Source organism: Lepidochelys olivacea, assembly GCF_965140295.1.
Source record: "Lepidochelys olivacea isolate rLepOli2 genome assembly, chromosome: 2".
Lineage (NCBI taxonomy): Eukaryota > Metazoa > Chordata > Testudines > Cheloniidae > Lepidochelys > Lepidochelys olivacea.
This window is the reverse complement of record NC_140412.1, coordinates 122,809,022-122,821,696: the sequence shown is the minus strand read 5'-3', so window position 1 is coordinate 122,821,696 and position 12,675 is coordinate 122,809,022. Positions and strand designations below refer to the sequence as shown.

Here is a 12,675-nt window from a genome sequence, read left to right as displayed (position 1 = left end):
CGCTGTAGCTCACGAAAGCTTATGCTCAAATAAATTTGTTCGTTTCTAAGGTGCCACAAGTCCTCCTTTTCTTTTTGCGGATGCAGACTAACACGGCTGCTACTCTGAAACTTTTCTTCCATAAGAGACTCTCTGCTCCTTCCTTCTATCTGACCAGCCAGGACGCTGACAGACAGCAGGCTGATTTTTCTGTCCCACGACAGAATGTATTGTGCCAGCTATGGGCTTGTGCTCTGGCAGGCAGCTCTGTTGTAGAGAGACTGCAGCTTCTGCACAAGGAATCCATTCTGTGCTCACCCACAGATTGGAGGTTGAGTGAGCTGCTGAAAGAGTAGAGAACCAGTCTCCTCCCTTGGAAGATAAAGACCCAGAGGGCAGACAGCTGACACAGAACATACATGTGGGGAACTGATCGAAAGCAGAAAGAGAGAGGAGCCCGTCCTTTTCTTTTTGGTCTGCTGCATCCCTACTTAAGGATTTGATGCTCAGCCTACTGCTGTACATGCATAGATCTGTTAAACCTGCCAAGCAAAGGTGGTGGGGGATTAGAATCTAAAATGTGACATGCTTGAAGCGAGCCACTCCATCACGTACTGCAGATAACCAGGGAGCTGTCAGTATGTCCCTTTGTAAAGGACAAGTTAATTCCTGCTTTAAATCTTAAAATGACTCATCAATTTCACACACTTGGATGGCTTATCAATTCTGTCAGGCTTATTTATAATATGGAACCCTACCAGGCCAATGAGGTTTTTCTGTTCTGAGGCATTTTAAAGGCCTACCTTTTTCTTAGTCTTCATTCACTTTCCTTTGGTTATTTGTTCTGTAGTGGCCATTGCTGGCATCAGTTGGACCAAATGATTTATAATCAAAGTGGTTCTCTAAATTAGCTGGGTTGGAGTTATCCCCGTCAAGGCTGGCAGGTAACCAAACACAACAACACTTGAGATGCTTGCTCTTCTTACCCTGCCAGCTCAGATTCTAACTAAGCCAGAATCTTGGGGTTTGAAACGTACATGGGATGTATTTCTTAAATACACATTTTTAATGGTGTTTTCCCGCTCAGATATTACTCCTCCCCTTGGGAAATCTCATATCTAAGAGGAAATGTAGTAAGTAATTGGGGTATGTAAAACATTTCACTACAGCTCAGCTGATTGGAAAACACAGACTTGCACTCTGCTATATTTGACTTGCATGCTTAATTTAAAGAATATTTTTAAATTGTACCTTTCGAAGGGCTGAGCTGAGATAAATAATGTACAGCTGCAGGAGAGATGCCATAACCATGATCCCTAGCCTAGGGGTGGCCAACCTGAGCCTGAGAAGGAGCCAGAATTTACCAACATACATTGCCAAAGAGCCACAGTAATATGTCAGCAGCCCCAACATCCATTCCCGCCCCTCCCCCACTCCCAGTGCCTCTGACCCACTGTAGCCCTGCCAATCAGTGCCCCCCCCTCCCTCCCCGCACCTCCTGATCAGCTGTTTCATGGCCTGCAGGAGGCGTGGGGGTGGGTAGGAGGGAGGGCATGGCAGGCTCAGGAGAGGGGGCGGGAAGGGGTGGAGTGGGACAGGGCCCGTGGCAGAGGCAGGGGTTGAGCAGCGAGCACCCCCCCCCCCCCCCAGCACATTGGAAAGTTGGCGCCTGTAGCTCCAGCCCCGGAGTCGGTGCCTATTACAAGGAGCCGCATATTAACGTCTGAAGAGCCGCGTGTGGCTCCAGAGCCACAGGGTGGCCACCCCTGCCATAGCCATTGTTCAGTATGGACGTGTGGGGGCGGAGAGGATCATACACAAGATAAAATACCTTAAGTGGGGGGACAGATCTGACTGGCTAACAAGACAGTAGCTGCATGAGCCATTAGCCAGAGCAGTGACCCCCACACCCTTATGCACAGTGTGTACCATTTGCAGGAGTTTAGGGGATGGTGGGGTGGTGTAAGGGGTGGTTTTCCCTGGGCCCCCAGGTTGAGAGACCCTCAAAGAAGGAGGTTCTACAACCCCATGTGTGCCACTCAGGTTTGGTCCCACAACTGCTCTCACTACGGAGGGACCATGGGGCCAAACCTGAGTGGTGGTGCTACCTCATAAACTGGGTCGCAATGCCTGGAGCAGGGAGCCAGGCCCAGCCTTATGGGTGCGGGAGCCAAGCTGCTGCTGTGGATTGTGGTTGTGCATACCAGAGAAATGGTTCTAGGGGGGGCCTCAAGCTAAAGTTTATTTGCCCAATCATATGCTCCATTATGTTGTCGAGTAGCCTCTTGGGCACTAGAGACACAGACCTGTGTATATGTGACACCATAACTGTAACTTGTATTAAGTCCATTGAGACAGCATGGTGTATGAGCTAAGCATGAGCCATAAACTTGAGTCCTAATCCCAGTGTGTGCACTGAGTCAGTGTAGCCTTTTGCAAGACACTTCATAGAGCCTAAGGTCAGAAGAGATCACTGTGATCTAATCTCTCCTCCTGTATAATTCAGGCCATAGAACTTCCGCAAAACAATTCCTAGAGCATATTTAGAAAAACATCCAGTCTTGATTAAAACTTGTCAGTGATGGAGAATCCACCATGACCTTTGGTAAATTGTTCCAATGTTTAATTATCCTCACTGTCAAAATTTTACACCTTATTTCCAGTCTGCATTTCTCTAGCTCAACTTCCAGCCATTGGATTGTGTTTTACCTTTCTCTGCTAGTTTGAAGAGTCCATTGTTAAATATTTGTTCCCCCTGTAGATTCTTACAAATGATAAAGAAGTCACTCCTCAACTTTCTCTTTGTTAAGCTAAATAGATAGACTCAAAGACCTCAATCACCGTAAGGCATGTTTTCTAGTCCTTTAATCATATCTTCATTAATGATCTGGAGGATGGTGTGGATTGCACTCTCAGCAAGTTTGCAGATGACACTAAACTTGGAGGAGTGGTAGATATGCTGGAGGGTAGGCATAGGATACAGAGGGACCTACACAAATTAGAGGATTGGGCCAAAAGAAATCTGAGATTCAACAAGAACAAGTGCAGAGTCCTGCACTTAGGAAGGAAGAATCCCATGCACTGCTACAGACTAGAGACTAGGAAGCAGTTCCGCAGAAAAGGACCTGGGGTTATGGTGGACAAGAAGTTGGATATGAGTCAATAGTGTGCCCTTGTTGCCAAGAAGGCTAACAGCATTTTGAGCTGTATAAGTAGGAGCATTGCCAGTAGATCGAGGGACGTAATCGTTCCCCTCTATTTGGCATTGGTGCGGCTTCATCTGGAGTACTGTGTCCAGTTTAGGGCTCCACACTACAAGAAGGATGTGGAAAAATCAGAGAGAGTCCAGCGGAGGGCAACAAAAATGACTGGGGGCTGGAGCACATGACTTATGAGGAGAGGCTGAGGGAACTGGGATTATTTCTTCTGCAGAAGAGAAGAATGAGGGGGGATTTGATATCTGCTTTCAACTACCTGAAAGGGGGTTCCAGAGAGGATGGATCTAGACTGTTCTCAGTGGTACCAGACAATAGAACAAGGAGTAATGGTCTCAAGTTGCAGTGGGGGAGGTTTAGGTTGGATATTAGGAAAAACTTTCACTCGGAGGGTGGTGAAGCACTGGAATGGGTTACCTAGGGAGGTGGTGGAATCTCCTTCCTTAGAGGTTTTTAAGGTCAGGCTTGACAAAGCCCTGGCTGGGATGATTTAGTTGCGGATTAGGTCCTGCTTTGAGCAGGGGGTTGGACTGGATGACCTCCTGAGGTCCCTTCCAACCCTAATATTGTATGATTCTCATGGCTCTTCTTTGAACCATTTCCAGTTTATCAGTATCCTCCTTGAATTGTGGGCACCCAAACTGGACACTGTATTCCAGCAGTGGTCACAAAGTGTCAAATATTAGAGGAAAAATTACCTCTCTGCTCCTACTTGAGATTCCCCTGGTTCTTGATCCCGGGATTGCATTAGCTCTTTTGGCCACAGCTTCACATGCGGAGCTCACGGTCAACTGATTATCTACCACGACCCCCAAATCTTTTTCAGTGTCACTGCTTTTCAGGATAGAATCCCCCATCATGTAAGTATGGCCTACTTTCTTCCTAGATGCATACATTTACATGTAGCTGTATTAAAATGTATATTGTTTGCTTATGCCCAATTCATGAACCGATCCAAATCTCTCTGAATCAATTACTTGTCTTCATTATCTACCGTTCCCGACCTCCCCCAATTTTTGTGTTATCTGCAAACTTTATCAGTAATGATTTTGTTTTCTTCAGGGTAATTGATAAAAATGTTAAATAGCATAGGACCAAGAACCAATCCCTATGGGACCCCACTGGAAACACATCCACATGATGATGATTCCCCATTTTCAGTTATATTTTGAGACTAATCATCTAGCCAGTTTTTAATCCATTTAACATGTGCCATGTTAATTTTATATTCTTGTTTTTTAATCAAAATGTGGTGCATTACCATGTCAAAGACTTTACAGAAGCCTAGGGATATTATGTCAACACTATTAGCATATCACCCAAACTTATCATTTCCTCAAAAAAAGAGATCAAGTTAATTTGATAGGATCTATTTTCCATGAACACATCTTGATTTGCATTATTTACATTACTCTCCTTTAATTCTTTATTAATAGAGTCCATATCAGCCAGTCCATTATCTTGCCCAGGAGTCACGTCAGGCTGACAGGCCAATAATTATCAGGGTCATCCTGTTCACCCTTTTAAAAATTGGCACATTATTAGTTTTCTTCCAGTCATCTGGAACTTACCCAGTGCTCCGAGGTTTATGGAAAATCAACATTAACAGTGCAGTGAACTTCTCAGCCAGCTCTCAAAATTCTCGGATGCGAGTTATCTGGACCTGCTGATTTTAAAATGTCTAGCTTCATTAGCTTCTGTTCAACATCCTCCAGAGCTATGAGTAAAATGGAAAGTGTGTTATCAGCATATGATGAGACTACATCTGTTTTTCCCCAAAAAACTTCCATCACTCTGGCTCCCCATCTATAAAATAGATGGGATGTTTAGATGCCATACAGGATGTTGTGAAGATGGACATTTCTAAAATGCTTGTAAGATGTAAGCGTCTTTGTATATTCTCAACTTCGTGTCGTCTTTTTTTTTTTTTTTTTTTTTTAAATTTCAGGATGGTAAAGTAAATGGCGTGACAGATTCCACAAGAATCTTGGGATACACCTTCCTTCACCCAAGCGTTGTGCCCCGCCCTCATGTCCAGTCCATGACCTTGACTCCACAGGACGAGTTCTTCATTCTGGGTAGCAAGGGATTGTGGGACAGCCTCTCCATCGAGGAGGCGGTGGAAGCGGTAAGAAATGTGCCTGAACCACTGGCAGCTGCAAAGAAGCTTTGCACTTTGGCCCAGAGCTACGGCTACAACGACAGCCTCAGCGCGGTGGTGGTTCAGCTCAATGTGACGGAGGACAGCTTTTGCTGCTGTGAGCTTAATGGAGTCCCGCCTCCCAGCCCAGGCATCTTTCCCCAGTCAGTCAACGTAGTAATTAAAGACAGACCTACGGATGCTTTGGGAATGCCATCTTCCAGCAGCGGCATGGCCTCTGAGATTAGCAGCGAGATCTCCACCTCTGAAATGAGCAGCGAGGTGGGGTCCACTGCCTCTGATGAGCCCCCTCAGGTAGCCATGAATGAGAACGGCCCAGCATACCCCAACGAACAGCGCTGCATGCTTCACCCAGTCTGCCTGTCCAATTCTTTCCAAAGGCAGTTGTCCAGTGCCACCTTCTCCAGCGCCTTCTCTGACAATGGCCTTGACAGTGATGACGAGGAGCCAATTGAGGGTGTCTTTACCAATGGGAGCCAGGTGGAAGTGGAGGTGGACATCCACTGTGGCCGAGCAAAGGAGAAGCTGCTGCTCCAAGTGCCTGTGGAAGCCAGCGACGAAGGCATCGTCATTAGTGCGAATGAGGATGAAACGGGCCTTTCCAGGAAAGCCGATTACTCCAGCACTGGTACAATTGGGCGCCGACGGGGCAATGGTTCTGTGGCTCCTCAGGAAAGGAGCCATAACTTGATTGAAGTAGCAACCGATGCACCCCTCAGAAAAACTGGAGGCTACTTTGCAGCCCCAGCGCAGCCAGATCCAGATGACCAATTCATCATCCCACCAGAGCTTGAAGAAGAGGTCAAGGAGATTATGAAACAACACCAGGAACAACAGCAGCAGCAGCGACAGTATCAGATGGATCAGCTGCCAGACTATTATGATACACCACTATGACCCAGTCTGCGTGCTGTTCAGAAATAAACTAACGAACAAGAAGACATGAGTGCAGGACCCACATAGGGCTCACGTTACAGCAGGGGTTTTACTACATTTTGTTTTCCTTACCCTACCACTACAGATAACTGCAGTTTCTCTTTCTGTTTGTTAGTTTTAATATCAACCGACATTGTTCTAGAGATGATTTACCAATAAGATTTAAACTAGTTAACTTTCCCCTTAACATATCAAGTGTAAAAAATAAAAGGTTTAATATATTGCAGAGAGACATGATGTAATTTTTTTTAAATGGCTCGGTTTTTTGTTTGTTTGGAAAGCAGGGCAGTATGCCAGTGCTAAATGATTAAGTAAAATTGTAATACTGTATTTCTTTGAGAAAGAAAAAGCCTTTTTTGGTCTTGAAAATGATAGACATTTGTAGAATATGGAGACTAACTCCTAGGAGTTGCTTTAGTCTTTCAGATGACTTAAGTCACTGAGATTCACTAATTTTCTCTGAGAGAACAGTTGATTGGGAAATTACTGTAAATAGGTCTGTGTTGTATAGCGAGGCTTAAAATGTTTTGTAGTCTTGGCATAAGGACACAACCTGAACTTACTTTTGTTTTCTTGACTCTTTGGGCCATGGTTGTCATATTGAGCGGCTGTACAAGTTACCTACAAATTTAGGTGGTTCTTAAACCGTAGAAAACAGCCTCTTTTTCTTCTGGTCTCTGTTTTTCTTCCTTTTACTTTTACATGCACATTTTATTTGTGTTCCTTATTGCTGCCACAACCAGCATGATTGTATAGAGCTCCTTTACTGTAGATCATTTACATACCAAGAGTTATATTAAAGCAGAATGCACAAATGAACATGTCATAACTTTTGTTATAATAAATACAAAATTTACAAATAATGAGAGTCTGCTTTTATGTCTGAGCAGCTGGATGTATGTATTTCCTGAACAAAAGTTCTTGGAGTTCTTTGGGTTCATCTGGATAGCACACACTGTTTTTTAAATAGCTCTGTTTCAATTGTTCTGTGAAACTGGAGAATTTTACAAAGGTAAACCTTGAAAATATAGGAATCTGCTGTAAAAATACATCACTAGGTACTTTTACAGTGAAATCATATTTCTTATAAAGGGGCTCAAATTCTCTAGCAGAGAAATATTGCATTTAATTCCTATTGCCTTTTTTCTTTCAGTAGCACTAATCTGTTGACAGAGCTTCCTCCAGAACACTATTGACGATATTGGAAGACTCAGGACCACCTATGGTCTGACTTCAGACCCCACCACCCTCTTTCAGGAGAGAGGGGTGAGAAGTCTGAACAATTTGAATTTGAGTTTAATGGTAGTTCTGCCTTTCGCAACAAGAAAAAAAATTTTTTTTTCCTGCTTTAGTTGAGAAGTGGTAACACTCTTCTCAATCTCACTTTCATTTGAATGCTGCAGATCAGCCGTATTTTGTCTTTGATAGATGGATCAGTGTTTAATAGCAGGTGACGTACCTCCCTGAGGCTGTGTTGAGTCAACGTCTTATAATGGGAGCATAATATGGGACAGGCTTCCCAGTCTGCTCCAAGGACCTGATGGCAAAAAGGAGAGATTTCCTTTAATACAGCTTTTGACTAGCTAAGAATACTATGGGCAATTAAGAGGTGGGGAATTTGGGGGGAAAATACAAAAGTACTGATATTCAGTTTGGCAGACACTGATTCACATCGCTTGCCTGGTGTGGTTCTAATGCAGAACGTGTTTGTAGTCCCATTGGTATCATTAATGAGCTCAGTAGGGACATGTACAGCTGGGGGAGTATGTTAATTTGCTGCAGAATCAGCTCCACAACGGGAGCACAAATCACTATTGTTCTGGAGGAGCCGTAAGATACAATATTTAAATGGAGACTAGATTAATAACTTTTAAGCAGGTAACACTGTGGATAGTCTTTGATAAATGGTTCCGAAATCCAAAAATGGACTGGCAGTGGTTCATTTTGTTCTGAATAATCAGACTTAATGTCCTTGGCGCTGAGATTTTTCAGATGTTGCCTGAGCCTACAGGCGCTAATGAACAAGGGTTATACAAGGTCCTGGGCAAGTGGGTACAAGTTAGGGCTTCCTGAGTAATTGTAAACCACCTCTGCACCCTAGGAATGGGAATTTGCTCCAGTGCAGAGTCTATTGTTAACAGTGCAATAATGTCGCTGCTGCTCTGTCAGTGAGCAGGACTAGCTTGAATTGTTCTTCTATTTCTCTTCAATCTGAAATGCCTCTGTGAAATAACATAGGATAGCATCATGGTGAGTGGAATTTCCTCTTTTATTAATAATTTCAATTGATACTTAGGTGCTGGGTGCAGATAAGAGGGACAAAATGGGGGATTCTCATGAGTCTATCAGACCCTAACCTCAATAATCCATATACTCCTTTGTATCCCATCTTCTTTGGGTTTCACACAGAATGTTCTCCTTCCTCACCTTCAGAGAGGATGAGACGAAAGGAGAAGTTGAGTCCAAATGTTAGCTATTTCTTGCAGGAAATGCCTTTTAGCATTGTCTTTTTATGCCCATGCATGGTAACATAAAGACAGACAAAACTGACACATCACCAAATCTTACTCTCCTCTACTACTTTAAAGATGAGTGATGGTCAGTTCACTGAAAGGGCTTCTGTAGTCTTATAATGTCAGGATTTGGCTGAGAAACTATATTTTGGATTTCTTGTGAGACAGGGTTTTGCTTGTGCAATTCGGGCTGCTGTCCTGGGAAGCCTGAGATCAAGGACTGAATGGACCATAGAGACTGAAGTCTTCTTTCATCTTTCCAGTGGCCCTCCAGAGCATGCTGAAAGACATCAGCATTGGACTAGGACTTGGGAGATCTGGGTTCCGTTCCTAGCTCTGCCACAGACTTTCTGGGTGACTTTGGGGAAGTCATTTAACTTCTGTGACTAAATTCTCCAAGCTGGCTAGGCAATGTGATGCCGTAGTGATGATCACCCCAGAAAAGCCATAAATCTAGGTGGTGTGCTGTGAACAATAGCCAATTCATAAAAATTAGCAAGAAAGAAGGGAAATTTTCAGTGAATAATGAGCCCAGCCCTAATGGGATGAGAAATTGAGAAAAGGAGGTGCTTAGAGACACAGACAATGTTAAACTTAATGCAGCCTTTGAAATGTGCAGAAGGAGAAACCTGAGACAGTCAGATGCATGACAGGAAAGAGGGGAAAGGCTCGTGGTGGAAAGGTGGTTGTCATCTCCATTGTTTTACAGAAAAGTACCTTTAATACTGAACAAACTAGTGTGTGTATGAAAAATAACTTCATTTGTTTACAGTATATATGCAAACCCTTTTTTTGGCATTGTTAAAGAGAAATATTTCATCTTCCCTGTTGTCAAATAGCTCTTAAATAATGCATTTTATTGTGGATGATGGATCATAGGAATTCTGCTAGGGTGTTTCAAGCGTGACTCTTTAAATCACATCATCTTTTTCATTTGTAAGTAATGAAGTGATTTTCTTATCTCTTTAGATGATTTATTGCTTTCAGAATGAGCCCAACTGTATCTGTATTGATGCAGTCTCTTGCTCTTAGAACTAATTACCTTGTTGAAGTGGCATAGAAATAGCAATGCTGAAAGGACAACAGTTTCAGTGATCTTAATCTGAGTTCTGACTTGTTTGCTTATAGATTATACACATTTGGTTGCAAGCACAATAACTGCATTTCCGCACAAACTGGATAGATGTCTAACTACTCAACTTGTATGTGAGGGTATAATAATTGTTTGTGCAGTTCTGTGCACATACAATAGAAAGTCACTTTATGAAAATTTTCTCAGTAGTGATGACTTGTCCTTAGAATATCTAAATTAATAACATATCCAGTAGAGAGAGATGGACAAGCAAGGCATGTCTACACAAAAACTACGTGCAAGTTAGATGTATATTCTACACCATTCCAGAGTGTTGCACACTAGCTGTCCATGTGGATCCTGCTGCTGTGCACTGAATGTTCCCTAGTGCACAGTGACCTACTTTTGTTTCAAACCACAGTTAGGTCATTGAGTATAAAGGAAGTTTTAGTGCGCAGCAGGCTAGTGATTTAGACCCCAGATTTTCACACACCAATTTTTCATCTAGACAAGCCCTTTGATTCAGCCACATCCAGAAAGATTTGAAGTATGAAACTATTTTAGCTTGGGATTCATTTAGTCTCCGATAATTTTTCTTACTAAAAATACTTTAGTGCTTTTTTTTTTTTTAAACCAGTCAAGGAAAATAGGATTCTTGTGCGTGGCTGACTTCTCAAATCTTTTAATGCATTCAAAGAGCGCTGTTTTTGTCATAGACACATACATCCTAAATAAAATTTTTTAAAGGCACAGTGAGGAACACCACCAGATCAGTCCATCCCCCCTGCCACTGTAGGCTGTAATGTCCTAAATAAAAGACGAAGTTGTATCTGTTTTTGTAGTATTTGGTAACAAGACAGTTGATGAGTGGAGCTTTTTGAATGTAGGGCAGAGTTTCCTCTCCCAGAAGATGACTTACTCGCATATATAATTTCCATGATGGTACTTCAAATAGGTACAGGTTTACAAAAGAAATCTGTAAGTAAGAGGGCTGCTGTATTGGTGTACTTCAGCAATACTTTTGGATGGGCTAATGCAAGTGAGGGCTTAATGGTATAAAACTGGACATCTCAACTAGTGGGTTGCAACCAGAAAGTAGATACCAAGGGGTTTCCCCTCACCACCTGAGGGTCAGGGGAAAGTACGGAAATCCTGCCATAACTAGGATTTAGGGGATACCAGGGCAAGGAGGGGAAGCTTGCTCCTCCCTTCATTATATGCTTTCCCTGCTCTGCCATGTCTCCAGTCCTGAGACAGCTCTTCCTCTTTTCCTTTCCTGCCTGGGCACAGGAGGAGAGGTGATATATTGGCCCCACTGCCTCTGGAAGAGACTCCTCCCCCCCCAGCCTCCCCCCATCTACAGATCTTTGTGGCCACAGTTGATTATGGGATATATTGGGTTGTGGAAGGAATTTCTGTCCAACTTTTTGAATTTCGCATAAAAAAAAAATGAATGCAGTTAGATTTTTAACAAGTCTTCACAGACCCCTCTGCCAACAGTCCTCTCCCCTGACTTACCGTCACTGTGTTTCAGTTGTGGACCTCTGCTTTAGTGGGCTGATACTGCAGGGCTGGGTGTAGAGAAATTTACATGATCTGCTTGTGGGTCCAGATCGTAGACACTCTTGAATTTTAATCCCAACCCTGCAGGCCTTGCTCAATTCACCTAAGCTTTTATTTTAAAGAATTTTATTGAAGTAAATGTTCAGGGGAAGTCTACCTCTTCTGTGGTGTTGACCCTTTGTGCGTCATCTTATATTTTGATATGGAGACAAAGATACTTTCTTTTGTACTTAGCGGAGAGGTGTAGTGAGCACTAGATAGTGAAGTGTTTGAACATGTATACAGTACTTCCCAAGTGCTTTGTATCATTGTCCTTGATGTGCACAGATACACAATAATGGGCCAGGTTAAGGTAACCAAAATTCAGTGCAAAGAAATTCTTCTGTATCCCTTAGTCAGAATGGAATCCAGTTTTCCAAAGTGAAAAGCCGTTGGATGGGCCTTCTCAGCCACTCATTCTTTCCTTCTCCTATCCTCTGTACAGTGTCCCTCGAGAACTGAAATGGCTTGTTTTGGAGCAGGATTACTGCACTATACTTTGACTAATGATTTCTGTCTGTTGATTACTCAACTCACTTCCCTTGTCATGACGCTCTTGGAATGTGCTATGTGGGTGGGTTTGTGCATGTGTGCTTGATTACTTGAGTTTTGGAGAAGGTGACACACATCCATTTACAATACCAGTGTTATATTGTTAGAAAAAGGTCTACTGCTATTACATAGAAAAAATAAATTCTTCCCGCATCTGAAAATCAAAATATAGAGGAAAACCTAAATTTTCTTATATCAAAGGGGTAGCCGTGTTAGTCTGTATCCACAAAAACAACAAGGAATCTGGTGGCACCTTAGAGACTAACAGATTTATTTGGGCATAAGCTTTCATGGGTAAAAAAACCACTACTTTAGGTGCACAAAAGCTTTTTTTACCCACGAAAGCTTATGCCCAAATAAATCTGTTAGTCTCTAAGGTGCCACCAGACTCCTCATTTTTCTAAATTTTCTTAACTTACGACAGTAGTGTTCAGGAGGCTCAGTGAAGAAGTGGGGCCCATTTAGATGCTATACAAACAACTCAGAAGTTCCTTGCTGCAAGTCTCCTGCTCAGATGACTAATCCATGCCTTCTTTCTCTTAGCTTATTTATACTTTCATTTGTTTGAGTTCAGCCATCAGACCTCCCTCTGTTAGGTGAAAAGTTGAAATTCCCATGCAGTTAGTTCACATACCTCTTCTACCA

At 42.9% G+C, this 12,675-nt stretch overlaps 1 protein-coding gene across 1 annotated transcript in view; it reads left to right on the top strand.

The window, feature by feature from the left end:
- The window catches only part of PHLPP1 (PH domain and leucine rich repeat protein phosphatase 1), a 220,017-nt gene extending 212,909 nt beyond the window's left edge, over nucleotides 1–7,108 (top strand). Inside the window, exon 17 of the mRNA XM_084619249.1 lies at nucleotides 5,143–7,108. Coding sequence (XP_084475375.1) covers nucleotides 5,143–6,252 — 1,110 coding nt within the window. The 3' untranslated portion in view covers nucleotides 6,253–7,108. The remainder of the gene's footprint in view (nucleotides 1–5,142) is intronic.
- Nucleotides 7,109–12,675: the final 5,567 nt, after the last annotated feature.